At 41.5% G+C, this 23,975-nt stretch overlaps 1 protein-coding gene across 3 annotated transcripts in view; it reads right to left on the bottom strand.

Annotated features, from left to right (window-relative positions):
• sfmbt2 (Scm like with four mbt domains 2) overlaps positions 1 to 23,975 on the bottom strand; it is a 90,172-nt gene that overhangs the window by 44,711 nt on the left and 21,486 nt on the right. For 2 of the 3 annotated variants that reach the window (XM_049567230.1, XM_049567232.1), the window contains exons 4-5: positions 16,457 to 16,697; positions 7,440 to 7,460 (exon numbers count right to left, since the gene is read on the bottom strand). In XM_049567230.1, coding sequence (XP_049423187.1) covers positions 7,440 to 7,460; positions 16,457 to 16,697 — 262 coding nt within the window. The remainder of the gene's footprint in view (positions 1 to 7,439; positions 7,461 to 16,456; positions 16,698 to 23,975) is intronic. The other variant, XM_049567233.1, reaches the window with a different exon arrangement.

The raw sequence follows: 23,975 nt of genomic DNA, 5'->3' as shown, positions 1-23,975 counted from the left end.
TGAAAAAACAGCCCTCGGTCATGAAGGAACACCCACGTTTAGGGGCTAAAAAGCTGCTGGAAAAACAGCCCTCGGTCACTAAAAAAAACACCCACGTTAAGGGGCAAAAAAGCCGCTGGAAAAACAGCCATCGGTCACTAAAAAACACCCACATTTAGGGGCTAAAAAGCCGCTGAAAAAACAGCCATCGGTCGCTAAGGAACACCCACGATTATGGGCTAAAAAGCCGCTGGAAAAACAGCCCTCAGTCACTAAAAACACACCTACGTTAAGGGGCTAAAAAGCCGCTGAAAAAACAGCCCTCTGTCACTAAAGAACACCCATGTTTAGGGGCTAAAAAGCCACTGGAAAAATGGCCATCGATCGCTAAAAAACACCCATGTTTAGGGGCTAAAAAGCTGCTGGAAAAACAGCCATCGGTCACTAAAAACACACCTACGTTAAGGGGCTAAAAAGCCGCTGAAAAAACAGCCCTTGGTCACTAAAGAACACCCACTTTTAGGGGCTAAAAAGCCGCTGGAAAAAAAAGCCATCAGTCACTAAAAAATACAAATGTTTAGGGGCTAAAACCGCACTTGAACAGCAAGGGATCGCTAAAAAACGCAAGTTTGGGGTGCTAGAAATCCGCTGGAAAAACAGCCATCGGTCACTAGAAAAAACACCCATGTTCAGGAGCTAGAAAGCTGTTGGAAAACCAGCCATGGGTCACTAAAATACACCCATATTTGGGGGTTATAAAGCCGCTGGAGAAACAACCATGGTTCTCTAAGAAAATACCCATGTTTAGGGGCTAAAACATCACTGGAACAACAGCACCAGGTTGCTAAAATACACCCATGTTTAGGGGCTAAAAAGCCACTGAAAAGACAGTGACAGGTCCCTCAAAAAACATACTTATGGGGGCTGAGAATCTGCTAGAAAACCAACCTTGGGTTGCTAAAAAACGCCTACGTTTGGGGGGCTGAAAAGCTGCTGGAGAAGCAACCATAAGTCACTTAAAAACACCTGCATTTAGAGGCTAATAAGCTGCTGGAAAAACAACCATGGGTAACTTAAAGACACCCATGTGTGGTGGCTAAAACGCCTTAGAAAACGCAGTGATGGGCCACTCGAAAACATTCGGTTTTGTTGCGTGTTGGTATCACACAGTGGTCTGCCATCCATCATCCCCTCCACCTCCTGATGACAAAGTTAGTTCATATACTACATCACCTTAGAAACGTTGATATGATATGTATGAAATGTGCAGAAATGTATAATGCCAACATTTTCTTATGGTAACAGGACTGTTATGCAGGACAGTATATTTCAGAATAATACATGTTACTTACTATATTGATGCATTAATGTGTTCATCACTTTAATGATGCAGTTGATAAAGGTTGAGCGAATTTATTTTCTGCTCTATATGACTGATTTAATTTTGTATTTCTGTTCATCGAAATCTGCAAAGTCACTGTTGTCAAATAAATATAGTGGAGCAAAAGTAGTATGTTTCCCTCTGAAGTGTAGTTGAGTAGAAGTATAACATAACACAAAATGGAAGTACTAATAATATAATGTACAGGTGCCTCAAAATTCTGATCAACTACTGTACTTAAGTAAAAATACCTTTAGGTATGTTACTTCCATTGATGCAAGTTGCTACTACTGAAAAATGAATGAATACATGAAGCCACACACACACACACACACACACACACACACACACACACATTGCATATACAAACACTAACATAGGAAGGTAATGCAAATCTGGAGGTCACAGCAGGGAGGAGTTGTGTGAAATGTGAGTCCAGCCTTATTTGAGTGATCAGTATTGGCCAAGAATCTGTGCAGCCCTAATGATTAGTTGATTATTCAAATTATTATTATTCAAACTGCAACTATCTGGGTAATCGTTTAAGCAAAAACACCAAATATTATTTTGTTCCAGCTTCTAATTTGAGAGGCTTTGCTGCTCTTCTTCCTCTTATGTGAAAGCAAACTGAGTAGTTGGGCTGTTAATAGGCACTTTGAAGCTACAATCTCAGCCTTTACGAAGCTGCTAATGAGCAATTTCTGATATTTCATCAAACAAATCAAGAACAAAATCATCACATTCATTGACAAGGAAATAATAATCAGTTGAGGCATTAAATCACAATGACTTTGCAGGTATAATTAAAGCAAAACGCTGCCTGATAATGTGCAGCGCTGTCCAAATAGCGTAGTAGTGATGCTATCAGGTGAAATTCAGCGCTTAAATATAAACCAACTGTGAGGCAGAGGCGCCAGTACACATTTAGCATCAGTCGGTAAAATGTTTCACAGGGGTCACACCCAAACTAAAGCAGCCCTTTGTATTTTTCTCACCACAGTGCTTTTGTCAGCCTGAATGCAGCCTAACTCTTTAAACACCACACTGCACCTCTCTCTCTCTCTCACACACACACACACACACACACACACACACACACACAGAGCAGAAGACGGGTCTATCTCAGAGCATCATCTCCAGCAGGCTCTGGCAGGAAGCAGTGTGGTGAATTCATTATGCAAATGATCTCTGGGATCTGTTCAGCGAGCAGCTACCTTACCACATGACCAAACTTGTGATGTAGCTTTTAAAAGCTCTTTACATGAATGGATGAATGTAACCGACACACATGCAGACACACACGCACACATATGTGCACATGCACATGAGACTGTGTTTGAACAGGCTCCCTGAGCCTGACCCTGAGGCTTCATATACAGTCAGTGCCATAAATATGTATAGAAGGTTGAATTATGTTTGGCCACAGGCTCGTAGAGTAAAGACGTATTTTACAACATCTGCCATTATTCATTTAAGCTTACTTTAGATTTTCATGCTACTTCCTGTTTGAAATCTTTCTAACAAATATACAAAAACAGCTTCATTCATGAGTTACCACGTATGCATTAAGAGTCATTTTCAGCTATTTTTCCAGCATGCAGGAGGTGCGTGAAGTCATTACAGGTGAGGTGGAAAAACCAACAGTGTTTACCCTGTAAAACCGTCTTTCAAATGACTTTTTAATTCCCAAAAACGAGCAAATTACGCAACAGAAGTGCTCGCAGCGCTGCAGACTCATGTGCTGTTCGTGCAAATGGAGACGCTGATTAATACGGGCGCTGATTTGATGAGCACAAAAGCTTTGCTGAACGCATGAGTTAGCAGAGGAGCATTTAAAGTGGAGGAGCTGAGAGGGAGACTGTGTGTGTGCGTGTGTGAGAGAGTTTCATGAGTGAGTAAGCTGTTTGATGAGGGATTTAGGTGTGTTTGTTGTATGTGTTTTGTCCAATTGAAACACTTATCTGTATTCAGGTTTTGCACCTTGTTGCAAACTGGGAGGAAAAAGAAATGATGGTGAAATGGTTATTGAGGCAGATTTGTCAGAAACATTTTGGAAGCGAGACTCATGAGGGAGTTTCTCACTGCGCCGCTGCTGCTTTATGTAGAGCAGCCAATTAGATGCCCGGGTGGTACAGAGTCATAGTGAAACTGTCTGAAGATCTCAGGATGGAAAAATCACAGTTGCCTTTTAAATCTCGTCTCAAAGCTCAGCTTCATGTAAAAGCCTTTCTCTAATTGACGTGTTTTAATTAGTTTTTCTTAATTATTTTTTGCTCAGTTCTGTTGATGCTTTTCATTCTGTAACAATGGCATTTTGTTATGTTACTGTCACTTTTGATATTTGGTTATTCATTTAAAATAATGAGGCCAAATAGTCACTGGTTCCAGTCTGAGTTCTGGGATGAATTTGCTGCTTTGCCTCATATCCTGAGCTTTACTTGAAGGGTTGGTTTTGTTTGCCTAAATATCTGCCTTTAAAGGTGAAGTGTGTGAGATTTATGGTGATTCTAGGAGTGAATTGCAGATTGCAACCAGCTGAAACTTCTCCCAGTTAGAATTCCTTCAGTGTTCATTGTTCAGGAGGTTTGTACCAGGAGCAGAATTATCCATAGAGTTCTCTTCCTCTCTAAAACAAACAGACCCATTGATTTATACTATAAAAACACCATTTAACGCAGTTTCACATCACAAATCCATGTATTTCCAATGCAGTTTGGCGTGTCGCTGCAGGCAGACACGTTACTGTGTGGTCACATTTTTTCCTCTGACAACATAAGATTCAGACGTTCAAGAGGTTTGTACCAGAAGCCGAATTATCCGCCGAGGTCTCTTTTTCTCCAAAACAAATGGACCAGGGGTCTCATTTATAAAACAGTGCATAGGATCCACTCTATAAATGTACGTACGGACAAAAGCCAAAAACAATCAGGTTTCCATCTCACCATCTGTGTCGCCAATTTCCTGTCTCCAAACGTTAGTCAGCACGGGTCAAAGTTTCTCCCATCAAGTCTGTTTTTATTGATGACAACTTTTCCGTGGGAAGTGGCCAACGCCTCTTTCAGGCCTCTTTTTCTGTGTACACAATTTTTATAAATGAGACCCAAGGTGATTTAAACCGCTAGAAACGATGAATAAAGCAGTTTCACGTTACAAATCAGTGTAACTCCGGTGCTGCTCCTTGCAGCTGGACTACTTGCTATAGTGGCCGATCCAAAAACGCTAATGGTCCCGAGTGTTTGTCTGTTCTAGGCGATGGTAAAAATGTAGCGGTGCAACATGTTGATCTTCCTAAACAAAGACCCGCTCCCTATGAAGAAGGACAGCTCATTCTAAGGTCAGAACACAACAGTTGTTATTTTCAGGAGATTATACACCAAAGAGTATTATATTCTATTCCAGTCAATATATCCCCCTGAATCCTACACACTGGACCATAAAGCACACGATCAAACAGGTACACATGGTTCCCACGGGTCCTTGAAATCCCTGAAAATTTGTGAGTGTGAGGAAATGTGAGAAAAATATAAGGCCTTGAAAGTTTTTGCAGAAAGACCCGAATAGACATGGGTCATTGAAAGTGCTTGGATTTATATATTTTGTGGAAGAAGAACCTACACACTCTAAATACACCATTTTGTGGTGCTCAAAAATTATTTAATTTACCAGGAGCATGCAGCATCTTTACCTACAAACAGTGTCCCCATAATGGACACTATTACGACTATGTATTCAGCAGACTTTTATCTGCACGGTCAGACACAACTGAAGATAACATGATTTTTTTTTTTATTAGCATGAACTAACCCTTTAACCAACAGCACTATTGCGCTGCACTATTAGACTCAAATAGTTCCAATTCCTAATAAGGATATATAACATATTCTCATGTACATCTATTTAGCTTTACATATGCAAAACTTCAAGCCAACAGTTTTTCAAGTGGGGTTGTATGTGTATCCATAAGGCCCGTTTCCACTGAAGAAGTTCCTGGTACTATTTGGGGGCAGGAACTACTACAGGAACGTCCTCTCGCTCGGCCCTCTCAACCGCCATGTCTCCACTGAGAGAGCGGAGTAGGAGGAAGGTTCCTGTAAAGTTACCGGGCTCTGGATGCGATGTAATCGTTGCGCGACCATTTTGACCGGGGCGACGTAGTGGCGTAGGGACGCTGTTAGCTGTTAGCCGATAACGGCGTCTGTAATAACTCACTAAACTCACAAAGTGGCCCGTGAAAAAAATATTTTTTCCAGCGGATGTCTTAGTTACAACATGATTGAGCTAACAGATGATGTCCTGATGTTAGCTTTGCTGCTGCTGTTAGCTGTCCCTGTCAGCTGATGCTTTCTAGACATCGTGATTTCCCAAAACTGAATAAATACCACACATAGCAACACAAAAACTGCTTTGCTAGCTCAATCATGTTGTAACTAAGATATCCGCTGGAAAAAATATGTTTTTCACGGACCAGTTATTGAGTTTGTTTACATGGCGGTGGAAGCTATGAACAAGCTAACCCTCGTCTGCTGAGTTTTAAAAATGCCGGCTATTTTGTTGCTTTCTGTTGACGTCACATTCCGCCTTGAGTATATCCAATCAGCACCAAGTAACCCCCAAGCCCCAGCCAGGAGTTTTTCGGGGCCGTTCTGAGTACCTACTCCGAGGCAGGGACTTGTTTAGCCCCTGTAAAAGTTCTGGAACTTTGTCCTTCAGGGGTGGTTCCTGCGGTGGAGACACGCACCAACGGCCCCGGCCCCGTAAATTTACCCCGAAGTTCCTGCGGTGGAAACGGGCCTATAGTGAGTGGTGTGAGTCGGCACGCCCCCTTTTTGGAGAAGCCGGCAGGAGTACCAACGTGGAAGCTAAGCAATGTGATATCGCTCTCTTCAAAGCCAGACTCCAATGAGAATAGGAGTCATTTTAGCTTGCTAACTTTGGCGTTTAAAAGGGTTAGCTTGGATTCAACAAAGTCACACAATAACACGAAGAAACTAACTGTTCGAGGCAGCTGTGGACCAACAACTCCTGTGTTCAGCGAGGTAAAATTACTGTTTTTCTCAATGGAGTCTGGCTTTGAAGAGAGCGATATAACAGCTTCAGTTGCCCATTGGAAAGCAGTGAAAATATTCTAAATATAGCGCACACTTAAAATAATACATTTTTTTATTAAGGTGGCTAAAATATGTTTTGCTGCTGCCCTCGTCCGCTTCTGTGCCAGTACACCTCCTGAGGCACTACAGAGGTCTCTGGGAGCACATTGCGGGCATTTGTTACTACTATTTTTTTGCACACTATATATTCTTTTTATGATTTTCACTCATATCACAAGCCAACAAAAGCCTGCATCCTCTCAACCATAACCATACCCACCCACCCATGTTCATCTATAGAAAGGGAAAAACCAAAACATGAAACAAGAAAGAGAAAACAAGCCCAACACATCTTATTCTTCTTTTCATTTTCCAAGACGACATATGGGTTGTCTTTATATGTAATTTTGATTAATAGAAAATTGATGCATTAATAAATGACTGACATAAAGTCATTAATGTTTTCAGAGGCTGTGTGTAACTACAGACTGGATATAACATCAGAAGTTAAATGTCTGTGGCCACTTCTGTAACGCACACTGATTTTATCTGCCAACGACACATTTTACACACGGCGGCTCTTTAACTTCTGACCTCTCTTCATTTAACTCACAGACTGGCGACGTGTTTATCTGATACAGGACACTGTTTGTTGCACATGAGCGGAGGCCTCTTTATCAGAGCATCACATTTCTGCCTGAGCCGCTGCCTTTTGCACTAGTTATCATACGAGCACAGCTTGGCACAAACAGCAGTGTGTACGTGTGTGTTATCACTCTCCGCTAAGACACACACAGCTAGAAGGGAGTCACATGCAAGAGGAGGCAAGGCAACTGAGCGGTGAGGTCACTTCCTGTGGAGAGGTGAAAAGAGGAAGAGGAGGAGGAGGAAGCACACTGTACATGCAGCTCTGAGGCCTAACACAGTGTTTGATTTCATGTTAGCCACTAAGTGCAGGCGAGTTAGTCAGAGGCACCGTTAGAGCTGCTTACCTTTTCTTAGGTAAATGTTATCTGAGAGACAAAAACAAACAAAAAGGAAACAAATAAAACAGGTAGCTGTGACACAGGTATAATACACACTCTCACACTTGCAGCTGACTGAGCAACACACACACACACACATACATACACACACACACACACACACACACACAACATGATGCAAAGCCTTGAAACGAAGCAGCGAAGTTCTTCTTCTTTTTTGGTCAGAATCAGAAATTGACAGTATCTTGCAGAGGCCTCTTTAGGGAATACAGAACAGCCGTCATTACATGATTTATACTTCAGTTTGCATCATCAAACATGCAGCCATGTCAGCTGTACATCATTATTAATAGGAAGATATTGAAATATGAGATTTCAGAGAGGCACAGAAGAGTTGGTTTATGGTAACTGAGCTCAGGGGTCAATTCATTATTACTGTAAAATCAGCCCCGCATGTTTCTGGAAACCACCAATACACTTACACTTGTATGTTTCATGTCACATCAACGTGTCCAAAGTGTTGTAGTACATGAGCAGACTTTGTTATCAGTGGTACTACAGTATGAATGCATTCTGACCGGGCTCCAACACCTCCGAATTATTTACCTTGTGCTTTAGTAATAGAAGGTGTATTCAAAAATTGTCATTGTACGGTTCTTGGAAGAATATTTAAAAGACAAAAAAATGGTGCTGTGTACACTAAGCATATTGAAAATGGTGTTGGTTGGAATAAGAACATTTGTACATTGTCTTAAGGCTCATTTATGCTCCCTTTACGTACGAAAATGTATACGTCCGTTTCAAATGATGTTACCGTCACTGCTCACATACTTCCATGCACCCTTTACGTTGGCATGGATGTTAACCAATATTTCCACCAGGGGGCAGCCCAGCGTCGAAAGTTTATGACAACAACAAACTCAAAAACAAACATGGCGACTGTGGAGGAGATATTGATAATGTACCTCTTGCATAAAAGACAAAAACAGAGGCAGCGCTGTAGGAGGCGGTGGTCGGTGAGGCCGTTAAATACATCGCAACTGGAGGACGGAGAATTCTTTTCTCTAGTACTGCTGATGAGAGAAATTGAATTGTTATTTCTTCTTCGTGTCTCACTAGAGCTACGTATCGGGTAGTGACAGCAACACTGTGCCCACGGTTCCCGGTGGTACTGCTCCATTTGGCCCGTATCCGTAAGCTTTATGGAAACGTGCAGAAATACGGACGAAATGAACGCAGAGCACGGACAGAAGGCTCCGTCCGGATCCGGATCCGTATTTAACGTTGAGCATAAATGAGCCCTTACTGTCATCCATAAAGTTGATCTGATCTGTTGCTACTATGAGTTGGATTTTAACCGCTACCCCCGGCAAGAAGTCCCTTTTAACGGCACTTTCCTAAAGGATATCTTGGCATCAGTAATCTCCAGACTTTGTGGAATATGTTAAGAATTAAAAGACACCTGCCTAGCTGTTGACCACTGTTCAACACCAACAAACAACAAGACTGGTTGTGATTTTGCTCAGTGGTTCAGGTCCAGATTCTTCCTTTGTCATTAGTTCAAGGTCCACACAGTTTAAAGGGAAATTTTCAACCTGTCTCCTATCGTCCTAAATTTGTTTCAAGTGACTATTGACATAAAAATAATAGTTAGCATGTTAGCCGTTAGCCTAGATACAGCCGCGGCGCATAGTACCGTCAGACCTGTTAAAACGTAAGTGAACGGGCAACCTTCAAGTGCAAAGTTAGTCCACTAAACAAGCTTTTTTTGCACAAAGACCGCCTCATATCGTTAGGATAAATGTCAGAGAACATATAGAAAACGACATGTAAATGTGTTGTCTTACTTTACTGGTGTGCTGCCATAGTATAATCACATATCGGAACAACAGGACGTCGGACTAATGGGATGTCGGACCAATGACATGGTCTATGGGCTATCTGGGTTGTTGCTCGAACTACAGGCTGTACTTGCACATTTTCGTATTGCCCGCCACCGTGGACACAAAGAGTACAGAAGCAGATCAAGAGACAAATCCACCCCTGTGTCTTTTTCTGTCTCTCAAACTTGGACTGAAATCCGATCAAACGGTAAAACTAGACAGTGCTGATCGACTACATATCAAGATTATGTTACTGTACTGCCTATTTCTTACCTACAGTATTTTTAGAAACATATTCTAGTGCTGTATTTATCTGGAATAGCGAGGGTTTGTGAACAGTAAGTTTGCGCCATACTGTTTCCTGCACAGTGAAAGCCGAAGGAACTGCGCTGATCAAATATAAACCTTTTTCCTGTTGAAAATATGTCATTTCTGTTGAGTGATACTCATCAAAAATCCATAAACTCAGGCTTAAGAGTTAAACGCCATGGCTGATCATTCTGCCTCAGAACTGCAGAGCACCAGTGACAGTCTCAAAAACACACATTCAGACAACCAGGGTTTGTTACATCACAAACTAAAGGACCCGCTCCCATCAACACCCAAAATAAGGGCTATTAGAGGAGAAGCAGGTGTAGCTGAATATCAGTATTTTCCAAATTCATTTTCACTTTCACTTGAGCTGAGCTGCTAATCAGGAACAAGGTTTATCTAACATTAGCAGCACATTATTAGCTGTTTGATAACACAGTCGAGCTGAAGACTCTCTCTAGTTATCACGACTTGCAAGCTGAGGTTTGTGTGTTTGATCAGCAGAGAGGAGGCGAGCAGGTACGCTCAGGCTGCAGGCGAGCGGCTGGGCTGATTTGCATATTCATAGATGTGTACATACTGAATGAGGCGAAGGGGTAGAGTTACATCTAATCCATTTTAAGGCATGAAGGGATTTTTTTCTCGTGGAAACAACTTCTATATATTATATTTCGATGATGAGAGATGAATTTAATCGATACCATGGGAAGAACTTTATTAAGAATCGTAATATATAAAATATTACTATGGTTCCTATGAATCTATTTGGAAACAGAACTGTATTTATTGTACATGAATATAATTTGTAAGAGGCTGATTGCTTTCAACTGTTTAACTCCTAAATTTTCACCAGAAACAATTTGATCATTTGCTGTGCTGAAATTATAAAGAGCATATCTATTTTTTATTTCAAGAAAACTAGTTTATTTATTACCCCTTTTATTTTTTTAACACTTTAATAAACAAACTCTTTATTTCAGAAAACTAGAAAAGACTTAATTAAAGAAAACACACAGTAAAGCAACATGACATATCTCTGCAGAGTGTAAGCATTTTTACAACCTCACACCTGAACAAGTCCTGTTCAACACGTTCTCAATTTGTCAATTTGTCCCAACTTGTCATAAACGCCACTTCGTCAGTGTGCTTTAAACCATGACGCCCTAGGTACCCCCAGGGCTTGACGCTAACTTTTTTCCCAAGGAGCACATGTGCTCCTAAGTTGAAAAAGTAAGGAGCGCACAAAGAACTTTAGGGGCACAATGTAAATTGATCAAATAATGTGTTTTCCGTAATAAACATGATGCAAATAGACATTTACAAGCAAAATTAGTTAATGAATTTGTATACAAAATGTACAGAAAGGCAGAATCATCAAGTTTTGAAAAAGTATTGCAATTTAATTTTGTCTTTAATGTTATTATCTTATATTTATTATCTTTGCAATATGATTATCTTATATATCCTAAAACATTCTCCAGGTCCTCTGAAACTCTGCAGGACTTCTTTCCACCCTGCCCAGCAGCGGTACCGTGGCAAACAGTCCCTAACTGCGGGGAGAATGGAGCAGGCTTCCCCGGAAGTCCGCCGCTTTTCCCAGTCCCTCTTCTCCACCACACTTTGACTTATTTCCACCCAGCCGACAGCCTGACCATGGAGAACGGTCCCTAACTGCGGGGAGAATGGAGCAGGCTTCCCCGGAAGTCCGCCGCTTTTCCCAGTCCCTCTTCTCCGCCACACTTTGACTTATTTCCACCCTGCCCAGCAGCGGTACCGTGGAGAACGGTCCCTAACTGCGGGGAGAACGGAGCAGGCTTCCCTGGAGGTCCGCCACTTAACCTGGTCCGTCTCCTCCACACTTTGACTTATTTCCACCCTGCCGACAGTGGCACTTATATTCATTGTGCCGACAGTGGCTTGGACCACCCATAACCGTGTCACACGGGGAAGAGGGAAGGCGGCTGGAGTTCCTCCAACATTTGCAGTTAGATTATCATATTTTTTTATTGACAAAAATATAGGCTACTTCGGCTGATTTTTTTATGCGCACATGTGCCCCTAAATATTTTTACAGTTCGCACACACCTATTTTTAGTCGCAAGTGCGAGTGAAACGCTCGCACTGTCGTGCACTGTACCCCCCTGGTGTCAGATTCGGACGTTCAGGGAGGGTGTGTTAGGCCCAATCCCATTTCTACCCCTTAGATCTTCCACTTGGTACTGAGTGCCCTTGTTTGTGAGATAACCCTTGATGAGGGAAGTGAGAAATATTAGGGCAGAGATCTTTCCCTAAAATGAGACACCACTTCGTGTAAATCGGTGCGGCCGACGTGCAGGCATACGTCACGCATAGTAAGTAAGTAAGTAAGTAAATTTTATTTACTGTGGCAACACAAGATACCGGTAGTCATTCAGGTTTGAAAATGCCGGCTCCAGTGCTTGTGTTGTGGCGTGTGCTATGTTTATTCTTCTCCATCTGATGAATCAACGGAGAAGAAATGCTGAAAACAGGAGGCGCCTACGACGTCTTCTAGTTCTGATTGATTTTGTTCAGGTAAGTCGATTTGTTTAAATATTTTGACGCTGCATTCAACCGAGTTGCTGATGAGTTTACACTAGTCCAACCATCTGTTGTTTGCAGTAACAAATTGTTTTCCAAAACTTGTCAAAGTTGCTGATTTTGCAAGGTGTTCTGGGAAATTTCATCTTCCACTTTGTTGAAAGCGTGGGTCGGGGCTCCCTTGGGATCTAGGGTGGGTTTTAAGTGTTGGAAACCACTTCCACTACCTCCATTCTGTTTTGGGACACCACTAGCCTAAACATGAGCGCGCACAACCAAGTACAAGTGGGTATTTCTAGGGGAAGTGTGGGTATTGGGACAGGCCCTTAGTTTCTCCTTGGTACATCCCAACAGTATCTTAATTAAAATTAAAAATTAACTTCCATGTTGTCACCAAAACTACTTTAGGTTGATCAAACAAAACTACTTGGTTTGGTTCAGAAAAAACATCATATTTTGGGCTAAAATAAGTTTGTTTGTTATGTAACTCAAGTAAGTTTAACGACTATGTCATGTAACCTATGTGACATGTCACGTGACACTTATGTCATGTGTGACCTTAAAGGATAACTTTGTCATTTTTTTATCCTGGACCCTATTTCCACATGTCAAAGAGGCTGATGTGAACAACAATTTTTGGTCCAGTATTGACAGAGCGGGCAGCGGTCGGCAGCCGTAGGACGGGGTGCAATGGGAGCACATGGGGCTACACAGGCTCAGATTGTTGTAAGTGTCTGAAGTGTCTCTTTACTTTCAGCTTACGTTAGCTGAAGCTATGCTAGCTTTTTGTGCATTGTGGTGCACACAGGGATGCAAAATGTGACGTTAAAATGAGGCTCCAATGTAGATAATTTTGTGACAAAGTACAGATTTAAGATGATGTTTAGTCAAGGTGCTTTGAGGCAAGTAGCAGATACACACGCCCGCAATGACGTAACTATGTTAACGAGCATTTAAGCAACACTTAACTGCAACTTGGCAATGATGTAGCTGGCCACGCTGTTGCTTTGTTGTTCATAGTGTGAACACAGCGTAACAATCTGAACTCTTAAATAGATGTGATGAGATGTCTTGACCTGAAACAATTAGTTGATATTTGCTTAATAATATCATTCATTTTTAAAGGAAGATGTCGTAAATTCACAATGTTTGCTGGATTTCTTTATCTTCTGTGATCTATTAACTGAATATCATATTATCTCTAATCTTTTGGAGTGTTGGTCGGACAAACAACTAATATGAATATGTCAACTTGGGCTTAGGGAGGTTGCATGTTTTTGCCATTTCTCTCTTTATTTTGTGAACAATTAATTAAGAAAATAGTTGACAGATTGCTTGATAATAAAACTAAATATCAATTGCTTCAATCTTCAGTCAAATCATGTTTCATGACTTTGAAATTCAAATTGAAACAAACAAAAGACTCCACTGCAGCACTGAAATCAGTTCAGCCAATTCAGATAAATAATCCACTGAGATGTGAATACAGACGTTTTATGAGCCGCCCGCTGCTGCAAAATGCAAAAGAGGAAGTTGGTGAAAAGACCGATGCTGAGTGAAAAGGACATACGGAGCTGGTGTGAGGGCGAGGACACCCGCGTCAGGTGGAAACATATCCAGGTCGTCTCCACAACAACGGAGGCACACGCGATCCATCAGCGGGGAAGTGTCGAGAAAAATAAATGGTCTGAACGAGGCCGGGGAGGGTGAGTCATCTGTCTGAGGGCGCGAGGGCCCGCTGCAGGTGGAAATGTGTCTGATGGTGAAGTTGTGATATTGTGAAGGGGACAGAAGGAAGAATGGCTGTCGTAGAACCTGAGAAGGACATCCTGAAAAAGGTTCAGGTATAAAAGATGCTCTTGGAGAATAGAGACGGCTGTTGTAGAAAGGAGGCAACCACTCTTTTGTGGAGCTTGACATGTGTCAGTTAGATAAATGACAGGAGGCGACCTTGACAGTCAAAGCACTTTGAGGGAAACCTGTCCGTCCGCTCAGTTTATGTAAAGCATTCTTTCAGAAGTGAAGGTAGGAGGTGTTCACGTTTGTGTGTGTGTTTGGTCGGACTTACACTTCCAAACAAATGTAGTGAATCAACCATGAGCTGACCTTTTGTGCTAATAACCTTCTATTTTTTAAAAGGGTCCTTTCATCCCATAGATTTTACGTTTAAATTGAATTTCTTTATATGGAGGACAGAAAAGCCTTAGAAAATACAACTGAGACATGGACAAAGCCGGCAGCACATCATGAGGCACGAGAGTGTTCATATTTGTGTATTATCATTGCAAAACAAAATAAAGTTCGGGCCTAGAGGTTACGGCACTGACCATGAACTTCGGTGTTGCTGGTTCAAGTGCCTACTCAGGGCAACAACAAGTTTATCTTGGGTGTGTCGGTACAATGGACAACCAAGAAAGGACGACAGAGGAGATACCCATACATCAATGCAACTGGGCTGGACAACCACTAATGCCTGGTACACACTACACAACATTTCTGTCCGTTCCGACAGTCACTATGTCACATTATGCGATTGTGGGGTCATAAAATCGTGCCGTGACTTGGCCGACAGACATGACACACTACACGACGGTCCACACCAATCATCCTTGGTCGTCCTTCACGACGTGTGTGATGTCACTGGGTTATTCTTGTCCTATTTTTATTACTTTTACTATCATTTCAGTCACTGTGTCTGTTCATGTGCCAGCTGAAATGTTGTTGTAGTAACGTAAAAAGTGCCAGCAGATGGCAGGAGCTACATTTGAAGTACCGTACGCAAATGTGCCAGTCACTGAATCTTCCACAACAAGTTCCTGCAAATGTTTCACAATAAAAGCCTTTTTGGAAAATGAAGGGATTCTCTCAACCGAAGGTATAAGGGGCTTTTAATTTGAAACAGATACAGGCTGGCAGTACTCACTGAGTTGCTTAAGTGTCTCTGCTGTTTCACGCCATCATTTTCCCCTTTTACTCTGTGTGCTAACGTCCCTCGAGGAAATATCTCAAACCCTGGGGTGTTGTTGACGTACAGTTGTCTACGGCAGCAGATCGCTCTGTGTTCCTATTGGTCAAAGTGACGGCTGTGACGGGAGCAGTCGTGAACGACAAAAAGAAAATCAAACATGCTAGATTTTCTGTCGGGATGTCTTAAGCATCCCAGACATGGTGTCAGTTGTCGTCTACTATGACACACTACACAAGACGAAGCGATGGATTATCTCGTATGACACTCATTGTCGTTCACGATCCGAGCAGACACCGTACGACGTTGCGTCGGGCTAGGATCGGGCTGATATCGTGTGCTCAAAACGCAAAAAACTATTTTAGAAAATGAATAAAAACAGCAGCAAAGGTTTCAGTCCTTGTGCAGCACTGATGATAGTCAAGGACTGAAACGTTTGCTGCTGGTTTTTTTTCATTTTTACAACTATTTTTTGCCGTTTGAGCACCCTTCCGTTTGTGCACGGATGCCCTGAATAAATTGACTTTTTTTGCATTGATCTCAGTCTGTAAACCTTTTTGGTGGCAGTCCAGCCCAGTTGCATTGATGTGTGGTTATCTCCTCTGCCAGCCTTTATTGTATGTCATTCTCCATTCTCCTAATACAACCCTGATTCCAAAACGCTGTGTTAAATGTAAATTAAAACATAATGTAATGGTTTGTAAATCATTTTCAACCTATATTCTATTAAATACAGTACAACAACAAGATTTTCAATGTTCAAACTGATTGAACTAACATGATTGTTTCCTGTAGCTACACACCCTTTCTGAATTTGATGCCTGCAACACATTCCAAAAAAGTTGGCACAGGAACATGTTTACCGCCGTGTTACATCACCTTTTCTTTTACAACACTCAGGAAGCGTTCGGAAAGTGAAGTTTTGAAAGTGTAATTTCTTTCTCAAGATTCACAAACGGGCCCCGAAAATCTCTTTAAAATTTAAAGGTAGATTAGTAGTAGACTAGAGAGTAGTAGAGATTAATGTCTTCATACAGGAAGCGTCTTGAAGCTGAGCAAACACACACTTCTCCAACATACATGTCAGACAGCGTTTTTAACACTTTATTCCTGTGTCATTCCACTTTATTGCACATAATTTTGTGGATTGAAATGTTATAATTTCTGGGTTAGGGTTAGAGGTTAGTGAATACCAATGTCTGGTGTAAATTTTGCCTGAATTAGTTGACACTGATCTAACCTCGCCGTGTGTGAGTAACAGACGAGGTTCAGGTGAATGTGTGCATCACAGTGTTTCTTCCTACCTTCGGGGGGCATCAGGGCCTTGTTGTTCTGGGTGCACCAGCCCACCGGGTGCAGCTCAGCCGTCATGACGTCACACCAGAAGTCGGCCTTGCGGTCCTCGCCGTAGCCGCTGAAACGCAGCAGCAGCAGCTGGCCGCACGTGGTGATGATGGTGGCCACCCAGTACGTGTCCGGGCTGCTCTTATTGGCCACTTCCAGCTTCATGCCGGGCTGAAAGCTGCTCTGCAGGCTGATCTCCACCTGAGAGACACACAAATGTTTTAGTTGTCTTTTCTGTAGGTTTTAATAGCATGTCGATGGTTGACTATGATCACTGAACTGTGCACACACAACCAGAGTAAATGTGGCAGGTCAAAGGTGAACCAGGGAGGAAGTTTATGGACAGATTGAGTAACAAGTTTGATGTTTGTTTTGGTTTGTTTGCAGTTTGTGTGATTGCTCATGATCTGTGCTCTGGTGGACTCCATCTACTGTTGGTGCCACGTCTACATGCACATCTCGGGATCCAATTTGGTGAGTAAATGTTACCAAAACCAACAGGAGTCATGGCCAGACTATAAATACTTGACCCCAAAACATTTTTCTTGATAAAAATAAAGTGTTCATGACTAAACAAGGACCAGTCAGAGCTGAAGTTCAGAGATACTCATCCTTGGTTTGTTTATATTGAACAGTTAAAGCTCAGTCATCAGCACTGTGTGGGTGTGGTGTTATCAGAACTGATTGGCATGACAGTGGTCTGATAGGAAACAGACGTCAAGCTGAAAGGGGAACTCCACTAATTTCACACATAAATGTCACTTTATGGGAAAATATAAACACGGCCTGTGAAAACACTTGTTTAGTGTCTTCTGCGTGTCTGAAGGAGCTTTGTAAAGGCTGAGAAAAGAACGCTGATGATATCGACGGGGTCAACTTGTCTTGAACTTGAGATTCGGAAAGCCTGTGTTACAAGCTGAGAGCGTGGAGGCACTGACCGCAGCTGCATTTTAAAAAATGTGGGATCAAGTGTTTTTGGAGCTTGAATCATACTTGTTCTCGAATTTGGCCCTCTTTATTTTCTAAGCTGTCCCTGAACTTGCTACAATACCTCTTAAATTTCAAGGAACTAAAACAGTTAAGAAACGCTTGACACATGTGTCACATCACTGCAGGTTAAAGGATAGTTCACATCTTTTGAAGCTGAGTCAGAATCAGCTTTACTGGCCAATTGAGAGAGCGCACTCTCAATACATACACAGAACCGGGGTTGTATGAGGTACTTATCCATCGTCAGTGTATTACCTACAGTTGATGCCAAGTCAGCACAACCCCAGTTTGGAGAAGCAGTTGCACTACAGAAGCTAAGGGATATACTGCTGTGGATGGGGCTGAGGCAAAACATATTTTAGCCACCTAAAAAACTCAATATCAGTTTATCTTTACGCTATATTTAGAATATTTTCTCCACAAAACCGCCAGACTCCATTGACTAAAACTGTAATTTTAGCTCGCTGAACACGGGAGCTGCTGGTCGACCGCTGCCTCGATCGGTTAGTTTGTTTGTGTTATCGTGTAGGGTTCCCACACATTTTCATGGACAAAACGTCCAATCTCTTCCATGACTTTTCAAGGACTCATGATACAGATTTTGTTTTTTCTAGCCCCACTTGTCAGGCATTTTTCAAACACTTCAGATCTCAAACTCTGTTACTGTTCAAACATAATATCAGCTAGCTGGCATATAGGAAAGCAAAGACGAACCCAGGGAGAAGTGGATGAAATGTACGCAGTGGTAAACAAAATGTCACACATGCAAGGATATTGGAGCGATGTAAGATCGACAGCTACAGAAAATCAATTTGTCGTTATGTTACACTGCGTGGAAGCTTACCCACAGAAGACTATTATAACAATTTTATTTTACACACCAAAATTACATGACCTTTTCAGAACTTTCGATGATTTTGTCTAATTTCATGACTTTTCCAGGCCTGGAAAATGTGATGGTGAAATTCCATGACTTCTCCAGGTTTTCCTTGACTATGGGAGCCCTATATTGTGTGACTTTGGTGACTCTGTACTAGGGTTGTCATGAGAACCGATACTTCAGTACCAAGTCGATGCCAACACGCGAAAAACAAATCCGTATCTGTTTTTTTTTTTTTTTTCTTTTTTTTTTTCAGTACCGTAAGTACCGGATACAACTTTGCCCTCAGTGGGTCGTGTCAATTCCCATCGGAAAATCTGAAAAGTAACTACTAAAGCTATAATCGTTTTGTTTGTTTTGATAATGAACACATTCCTTTGCAACACATACATTTCTGTTTCTTCATTTTGTGACCACAGCACCGGAAAAGATTTCAGATTTCAGGCACACAAATCTTCGGTGCTCCACATTTCAGGCACAAAATTTTTTCTTGCTTTAACCCCTGCAAATGTCTAGTCTAGTCAGTGGTGAGAAGCAAGACTCTTCCATTAAAGTTAAGTGTTGACAGAGAAACATTTACAGGTGAGGTTTAATTAACAACAAGAATAATCAATGAGCCTGACGACTCTTAAAAAACAACCTGAACTTAAAGCTCTGCACCAAACAACAGCCTCTGTGCTTGTCCTTGTGCACAGAGAGTGATAAATCTGTACGACAGTGAATGCAGCACAGCGTAATGCGTTTCCACCATAGCCACAGGCTGCTTTACAATTCTTGAGAACACTACAAGCCCAACAGGATGTTCACATTCAACACTCACACAAACGCACACACTCACGATTGAATGGAAAAAGCCAACATCTTAGAAATAAACACAATACAAATGGCCCTGTGACTTCCTGCTACAACAATGCAAACGTGCTGTATCACTCTGACTCGGCTTATGTAAGAGAGCTACGGGGCAGCCTTGGCAGTGTTTGTGTGTGTGTGTGTGTCTGTGTGTGTCTGTGTGTGTGTGTGTGTGCAGGCCCAAGAGAAATCACTGTTTCAATTTGTCCAGGCACACAGAGAGGGAGAGAGAGATGAGGGCTGCACTTTACTGAATCACATTTTTCTGAGGAATTCATGGTTTGTTTCCCACTGACTCAATCCACTTACCAACAAAGCAATTTAGCTTCCCAGGGGACCTCGCCCGCTCCAAATCACCACACGGACACTTTGTCCGACATCGAGGCTTGCTCATGAAAACCCACGTATTCTTAATCTCGCCCTTATTACCATTCATCGCTCTGAGTGATGTAAGGCTCTGAAACACAGACTCGCTCTTTTAAACGTTAAATTACCAGCAGACACGTCTCCACCTTTTTTGCGGCCTGTCCTGCCGGCAGCTGTGAGCCTCATCGGGGCAGACAGCTGAGGTGGATAAAGGCCTAGCATCCAGGATCAACTCTACTTGCCCATCTGGCCATCTCCTGTGATGTAACATGTTAATGGAGGCAAAACCTGGTTTGGTGACAGGCCGAGGTTTTTGGGGGATTGCTAGCAAAAGGTGTTCGCTGATAATGTTCTAATTAATATTCTAACGTGCCATAAAATACACTTAATGTTCAGAGTAGTGCTGGAAAAAGTATTCCAGTCCAGTCGCCAGAACATGTTGGCACTGTACGTTTCTGCAAACCGTGACATTTGTATGTTTCATACGTATCATATCAAAGTTTTGACATAATATATGAGCTGACTTTGACATCTGGAGGTGGAGGAGATGGTAGATGGCATGACATTAAGGTAAGACGCCTGCTGAGCTGCAGATCTTGTAGACTATTTGAGACCAACAAACAAGCAAAACCCAGTTTTTGATTTAGCCAGTCACTGCTGTGTTTCTGCCAGCTTTTTAGGCTCCAAACGTGTATTTTTTTGTAGTGACACATCAATGTGCTTTCATTGGCTCTTTAGGCTCCAAGCCTGTGTTTTGTAGCAACCTGTCTGCGTGTTTTCATTGTCTTTTAGCAAACTATGGGTGTGTTATCATCAGCTTTTTAGGCTCCAAGCGAGGGTTTTTTGTGGCACCCGTCGTGTTTCTATCGGCTTCAAACGTGTTAGTTAGCGACATGTCGATGTGTTTTCATAAGCTTTTTAGGCTCAAAATGTTGGTGTTTTGTAGCAACCTGACAGACCTTTTTAGACTCCAAACGTGTGTGTTTTTTAGTGACCCGTCTGTTTCCCTCAACTTTCTAGCCTGCAGAAGTGAGTTTTGTAGCAACACGTCAGTGTGTTTTCATCCACTTTTTAGGCTCTAAACATGGGTGGTTTGTAGTGACCCATTAGTGTGTTTTCATGTGCTTTTTATGCTCCAAAATTGTGAGTTTTGAACGACCTGTTACTACGTTTCCATCAGCTCTTCAGGCACCAAACATGGGTGTTTTGTGGCAACCTGCCAGAGTGTTTCTTAGACTCCAAACATGGGTGTTTTATAGTGACCCATAAGTGTCTTTCCACCGGCTTGTTAGGCTTCAGAAGTGGGAGTACTGTAGTGACCAGCTGGTGTGTTTCCATTGGCTTTTTAGGCTACAAATGTGTGTGTTTTGTAGCAACCTGTCAGAGTGAATCCATCCACTTTTTAGGCTCTAAACATAGGTGGTGTGTAGTGACCCATCAGTGCAATTTCATCTGTTTTTTTTTTTGTCTTCAATCGTGTTTTTTGTAGCAACCCGTCGGTGTGTTTCCATCAAATTTATAGGCTCCAAACTCGGGTATTCTGGCGATTGAGTATTCAGATCCTTTACTTAAATAAAAGTGCTAATACCACACAATGAAAAAGTTTTGTAATCAGCATTATTTTATAAGTTCATCATATGTTTGTAGCCTCTCTGCCCTGTGAGAACAACATATCTCTAAAAAGTTTTCACGGTGTTATAAAAACAGGCCTGTTTTCAGCTTTGTGATGATGTATTTTCCAGCTGATCCAAGAGGGTTTATAAAGAGTTGATTTAGCTTAAGAAGTAGGATCATTTTCTCAAGACATAAAAGTACACTTCATCCTTCAGTTTATCACAAACAGTCAACATCAGTGTGATGAAATTGATTTGACATTGAGATCTGAGACCCTTTAATAAAAACTGTTTACATGCAGTTGCCACAAACACTAAAGTTCTGCCTCACATACTAAAGTAATATTTATGATTTCTGATCAGCCTCTTCATGAAACTGGTTGAGTTGTCTTAACATGCTAAACTCCCAAAGTAAACAGCTGTATTACAAAGGCACTGCAGCACTTAATTAACACATGAACCAAACTTCACTTGCATAACACCTTTCATGCAGGTTAGTGTGCTTTACAGGTGACTGACAGGCTAATAATAACACTGTACAAATATAAACACTCAAACACTGAGCTAATGCCAACTGAGCAAAATCCACTGCAGCTGGCAGAGAAACAAACGTCTCTTAAAGACACTGCAGTTCAAAGTGTCTTTCAATGCTGCTCCGATTTCCAAACCTGACTTAAGGTACCAAAACAATACTTTGAGACCTCAGTTTGCTGCGTGTAAACATGTTTTTCTATAGAGAACTTTCTTTTATCGCACAAATGTCTTCATTACTCAACACTGTCTCTCAGTTAAGAAAATGTCTGCATTGTACGCATCTGCAAACCACAAATACATCACACTTGTACATTACATATCATGTTAACGTTTCTAAAGTGATGTAGTATATGAGCTGACTTGACATCAGTAGATGGAGGGGATGGCAAATGGCGTGAAACCAAAGTGAGACGCCTGCCAAACTGCAAACCACTGTTTGAGACCAATACACCACAAAACTGTCGAGTCATTGCTGTTCCCAGCAGCTTTTTAGGCAACAACAGTAGGTGTTTTTTAGCGACACGTCACTGTGTTTTCACTGGGGATAGTGCCATGAAAAGCGGAAGTTTTTTACAGAGACTTTGCTGCAATTCCTGCTAATATGGAGCCATGAAACGCGGTCAAGAAGTTGCTGCATTTCCTGATGGTATAGATTAGGGGTGTGCCATATCATCTTGTTCACGGTAATACTGCCATATTTTTTAATATCATATGAAAAATTCATAACATGCTACTCGCGGAATTTTGACTTGTTGACATATTGATGCCATACTGTTACCCACGGCAACAACAAGCATGGCTGAAAGTGAAATTATTACAGACTCCTTGGTGGTTCCATAAAGAGGAGCAGCTTCAGTAGTGTGGAATAAACTGTGGCGTCCTGAATGTTTTATGAACAGCCCCGGACTTCTCAGACTCTTTTAGTGACTTAGCGCTCAGAGGGAACTCAGTCAGCAGCTCCTCTGGCAGCAGCACAGCATCTCTCCCTCACCTCTCTCGTTGTGTCGTCGAGTGATTTTATCATAAATCTTTGGGTAACATAAACCTGTGTGACGCTCGCAGCTCGACAAAACACTCCATATATGTGACTGTGTGATAGTTGTGGTATCATAACAGCCTGTCACAGGTTACAGCGTGATGATTAGAGGAGAAATGGCAGAGCATAAAGGTCCAGGTGGAAAAACAACAACTCAGTCATTTAGGATTTTACTAAAAGGAAACCACCTGTTGGTTTATATATATAGATCCCAGGGGACATTTTTTGTATTTGAGAGCTGTTTAAATGTGTAATTTGTGGTAGATTTTTTTGAACTATTAATACTGTAACAGAATCTGAATCTCACTCTGAGTTACTGTTGTTGGTCACAAACTAAAGAAATGAGAGATTATTTTTCTTTAGTTTTTACTGAATATTTTAAGCAAACTGTAAAACTATATTTTGTTACAATACTGTTTTCTCAAATTAACAATAATATGTCATATCGTCAAGAGTATTGCCATCGCAAAAATACCTTGAAATACTTTGGTGTGTTTCCTGCCCATAAGGAGCCACGAAAAGCAGGTACTTTATTGATTTTTCCTAACCATTATGAAATGTTTTTTGTGCCTTAACCTACAAGATGTTTACCACAACTCTGTTGAAATGTTAAGTTTCAATGTATCCACTACATAATAAATGTAATAAACAAATGTGACATATTTGTGGTCTTCAAAAATATACGATGCCAACATTTATTCTGGAAATGGGATTGATTAAACATTTGTACTCTCCAAACTCGGGCTGGAATTACTCAAAGTATCATCTAGAGACGACAAGGACGTGTACAGCTGTTTCCACAAGTTGAAGTACTTAACACTTTATATCTGTTTTATGTTTTATGTCATAAAATTGGTGGAGTGCCCCTTCAGCAAAACCACTGTACGATAACTGCGCCGAAATAAAACAGTGTGTGAAATTACTAAAAAGTAAAAGATTTGAAGTCAGGAAATATCTGATTAGAGACTAAACCAACAAGACTGAAAATGAGACCATGCACTCAGTGCCAACTTCTGGTTCTTCTCGTTCTTAAAAACAGTCAAATTGACATCTGGCTATTGTGACTATGTTCAATAGATGTCAGCTTTGCCCTGGAAAGTAAATTCATCATCATCTTAGCACTGCTGCAGTTCTGCTGAGCTTAACATAAAGAAGAACGACATTTAGCGGAAAAACAGATTAGCTGATTCAGTTTTCTGTTTGGAAAAAAA

This window comes from Epinephelus fuscoguttatus, linkage group LG22 (assembly GCF_011397635.1).
Source record: "Epinephelus fuscoguttatus linkage group LG22, E.fuscoguttatus.final_Chr_v1".
Taxonomy (NCBI): Eukaryota; Metazoa; Chordata; class Actinopteri; order Perciformes; family Serranidae; genus Epinephelus; species Epinephelus fuscoguttatus.
This window is presented reverse-complemented; position numbering and strand designations above follow the sequence as displayed.